Genomic DNA, 3,275 nt, shown 5'->3' on the forward strand with positions numbered 1-3,275 from the left:
TGCCGAAGGTGAAATGAAGTCGGGAATCGATCTCGTGCGAAAAGCTTCAGGTTTCATCGTTTTGTCATCACGAAATTGTAATACGGAGGCGTAAGCGTCTCGCGTCCACATTGACGGTAGCTGCAGTGCAATTTCGAGCAGCATGATTTCTTTTGTCGCTTCTTGCGAAAACAAAGTCACCAATGATCTTCCGCTTTGTAACGATTGTGCTGTTATCGCCTGCCTGTGTGCGGCATGTGCCGTCACGACAGATAGTCGGGCGGCAACTGCGAGCGCCAAGCTACTTGTAACACGTGACGCCCCCCCCCTCCCCCCAAGTGTATATTATCGGCCAGGGAAATAAACAAGGGGCTCTTTCGTCCCCTGGAGCGCGGCTCGTCGACTGTTCCTTCCGACACGCATACGCGTCGCGCTCGTATGCAGTGTCACCACATGGTGGCAGAAGTGGGCGGTGGTCAACTATCTCGCTGAGGCCGTGGCCGGCAGCATTTCCAGACAATGGCAAACGAGCCCGCAACGGTAATCCAGGGGCTCCAGCAGCTACCACCGCTGGACTTTGACAAAACATCAGAGTGGCCGGCGTGGACCGACCACTTCGATGACTACCGCTTCGCCACAGCTCTCAACGAACGTTCGGGAGAGGCCCAGGTACGCACGCTACTTTACATAATGGGACGCCAAGCCCGCGAAGTCTTTGCTACATTTGAGTTGACCGACAATGAAGCAAAAAGTTATGATGTCATCAAGCAGAAGTTCGACAGTCATTTCGTCAAAGAGCGGAACATTGTTTATGAAAGTACCTGCTTTCACAGACGCCAGCAGCGGGCAGAAGAATCGGTGGATCAGTTCGCAACCGCACTTCACGTGCTGGCAGACCACTGCGACTTTGGGGATATGAAGAGACTCATCCGGGACAGGTTTGTCGTCGGGCTCCGGGACGTGCAACTATCCGAGGCCTTGCAGATGGATCCGCCGCTGACATTGGCTACTGCGCTGGCCAAGGCTCGCCTCAAGGAAACCGTGCGTCAGGAGCAGCAGAGCCTTCTACCGGAGGGTGTCCACATCGGGGACTCCATGGGCTACCAGAAACGACCGCAGCACAAAGAGGGACGTTGCCCCTAGAGCGTCGGCGACGCGCTCCCGAGGTCGCCGTGCCCAGCCAAAGCTTCCAAGTGCCACTACTGTGGTAACAAAGGACATCTTGCGAAAGCTTTCCTCAATAAAGTTGGGTCAGGACAAAGAAAGGTAGCTGTCGAACATGGTACCTGCCGGAGAAACTTTCATTGGCGCGACTGACGCGGCCGGGAAAGCGCGCTATGTGCAGGTTCTGATAAACTCTGTGCCTATCCTTACTAAAGTTGATTCGGGTGCAGAAGTGTCGGTTCTACCTTCTACATTTCCAGGAATGCCCACCCACCTGGATAACGCAGACGAGGTACTACAGGGAGCTGGCGGCAATAAGCTCAATGTTCTAGGCAAATTAGTCGCAGAGATTGCGTGGAAACGCATGACTGCCCGACAAACGTACTATGTCGTTAGCCCTCTTCGCGACGTACTTCTCGGGCTGCCAGCCTTAGAGGCTTTAGATATCGTTAAATTTGCCGTCTCACTTAAGACAATGGTATGAGACGCTTTTTCTGCGCATGGGTCGTAGTTTAGGCACTATCCCAGGAGAATACAATATCAGGGGCTACAACCGGGCGCAATTCCACATGCCATAACCGTTCCGCGGCGAGTGCAGATTTCGCTCATGGAAAGGCTGAAGCACGAAATCGAAACTCGTGCGCATGGGAATAATTAGAAAAAGTCGACGGCCCCACGGTTTGGTGCGCAGGAATAGTCCTGGTAACGAAACACTCGGGGGAACTGAGAGTATGCGTCGACCTCGCAAAGTTAAATAAGTGCGTCGTTCGGGAGCATTTCACGCTACCTACGGTTGATGAAGCATTAGGCTCTCTGTGACTATAGCTGAAAATTTTTGCCGCACAAAAATAAGACAAACAAAAGTGACGCAACTTTGTTTTCACTCAAATATCAAAATTTCGTTTTTTAAGGCGAAAGCTTTATATGGTTCCATTATCAACGGAAGCTGTCAGCAGTGGCAGGGGTGTCCAGAAAAACTGCTCCGCAAAAATCGGCATGACGTCAACGGCTATTGGTCATAAGTTATTCAAGTATATACACGTGATTACTTGTAATCCACTTTAACCTCTTAATACGCCTCTCGTTCCACATTAATCGAGTTCTAAATTCATCTGAGGCTTTCGCATTCACATCACGCAAGCTGTCTTAGTGCCAACCAAAACTTCTTATTCGGACTGAATATATGTTTGACTGATCACGACTTTTTCATGTCTGTGCATGTTTACGAACCACAGGTGGTCGAAATTTCCGGAGCCCTCCACTACGGCGTCTCTCATAGCCTGAGTCACTTGGGACGTTGAACCCCATAAACCAAACCACACGACTTTTCGGAAAGACAATTAAGTACCATAGACATAAATAACCTGCACATGACCTTGCGTTCACGTATCTAGGAAAAGTATCCTTTGGATGAGCTGACTGGAAATATCGGAAATACTATTTTGGAAACTGAAAATATTATTTTGGATTGGCAATAAATAATAAAGCCAGTTTCGCTAGATTTGCTCGAGATTCAACCAAATATATCGTGTCGTTGCATTACAGCTAACATTCCACCGCCTGTCTCTACAGAATAAAAAGTGTATAATGCAAAAACACAGGCTATTAATAACCGTTCTGGTTATCTCTCTTTCACCTATCTCTGTTTTCTCCTCACACACACACTTTCATATTATTTCCCCCTTTTTCTTTATTTGCTCTAGTCCCACTGCAGCGACGTGCCGTTCATGAATTGGTAAGGCGACCAGCACTTCGGCCGTGCATCGGGCTCAAACGGGACACGTTCTCTCCGCCCGGCTGCGTATCGCACGGGTTTTACCCTGGGTCTCCCACCCATTAGGACTAAAGCCCGGAGAACGTGGTCCGCCTTTCTTTGCCCAAGGTGTCTACGTGCGCCCAGTGCCGAGAACCATTAAGGGGCTCTCCACACGGGCTGGCTCGGAACGAGCCGCGCCCAGGCAAAATATCGCGTGGCTCGGCGCGCGTGGAATTCACTGGCCGGTCGCACGCGTGGCGGTAACTTACACTCCGTGTACTACACACGCTTGGTCTGCTTGGCGCATGCCCTCACGTAAAGACAGCTGTCTCTCCGACGGAGGTCTATAGTTGAAGCGAGCCTTCCTTACCTACTG

General features: G+C 50.6%; 1 protein-coding gene across 1 annotated transcript; it reads left to right on the forward strand.

Annotated features, from left to right (window-relative positions):
* The first annotated feature begins 498 nt into the window (after positions 1-498).
* On the forward strand, positions 499-1,122 carry LOC142582583 (uncharacterized). The gene has a single exon (XM_075692493.1). It carries the CDS (start codon positions 499-501, stop codon positions 1,120-1,122), a length of 624 nt encoding a protein of 207 aa, XP_075548608.1.
* The last annotated feature ends 2,153 nt before the right edge of the window (positions 1,123-3,275 follow it).

Source organism: Dermacentor variabilis, chromosome 1, assembly GCF_050947875.1.
Source record: "Dermacentor variabilis isolate Ectoservices chromosome 1, ASM5094787v1, whole genome shotgun sequence".
Classification (NCBI taxonomy): domain Eukaryota; kingdom Metazoa; phylum Arthropoda; class Arachnida; order Ixodida; family Ixodidae; genus Dermacentor; species Dermacentor variabilis.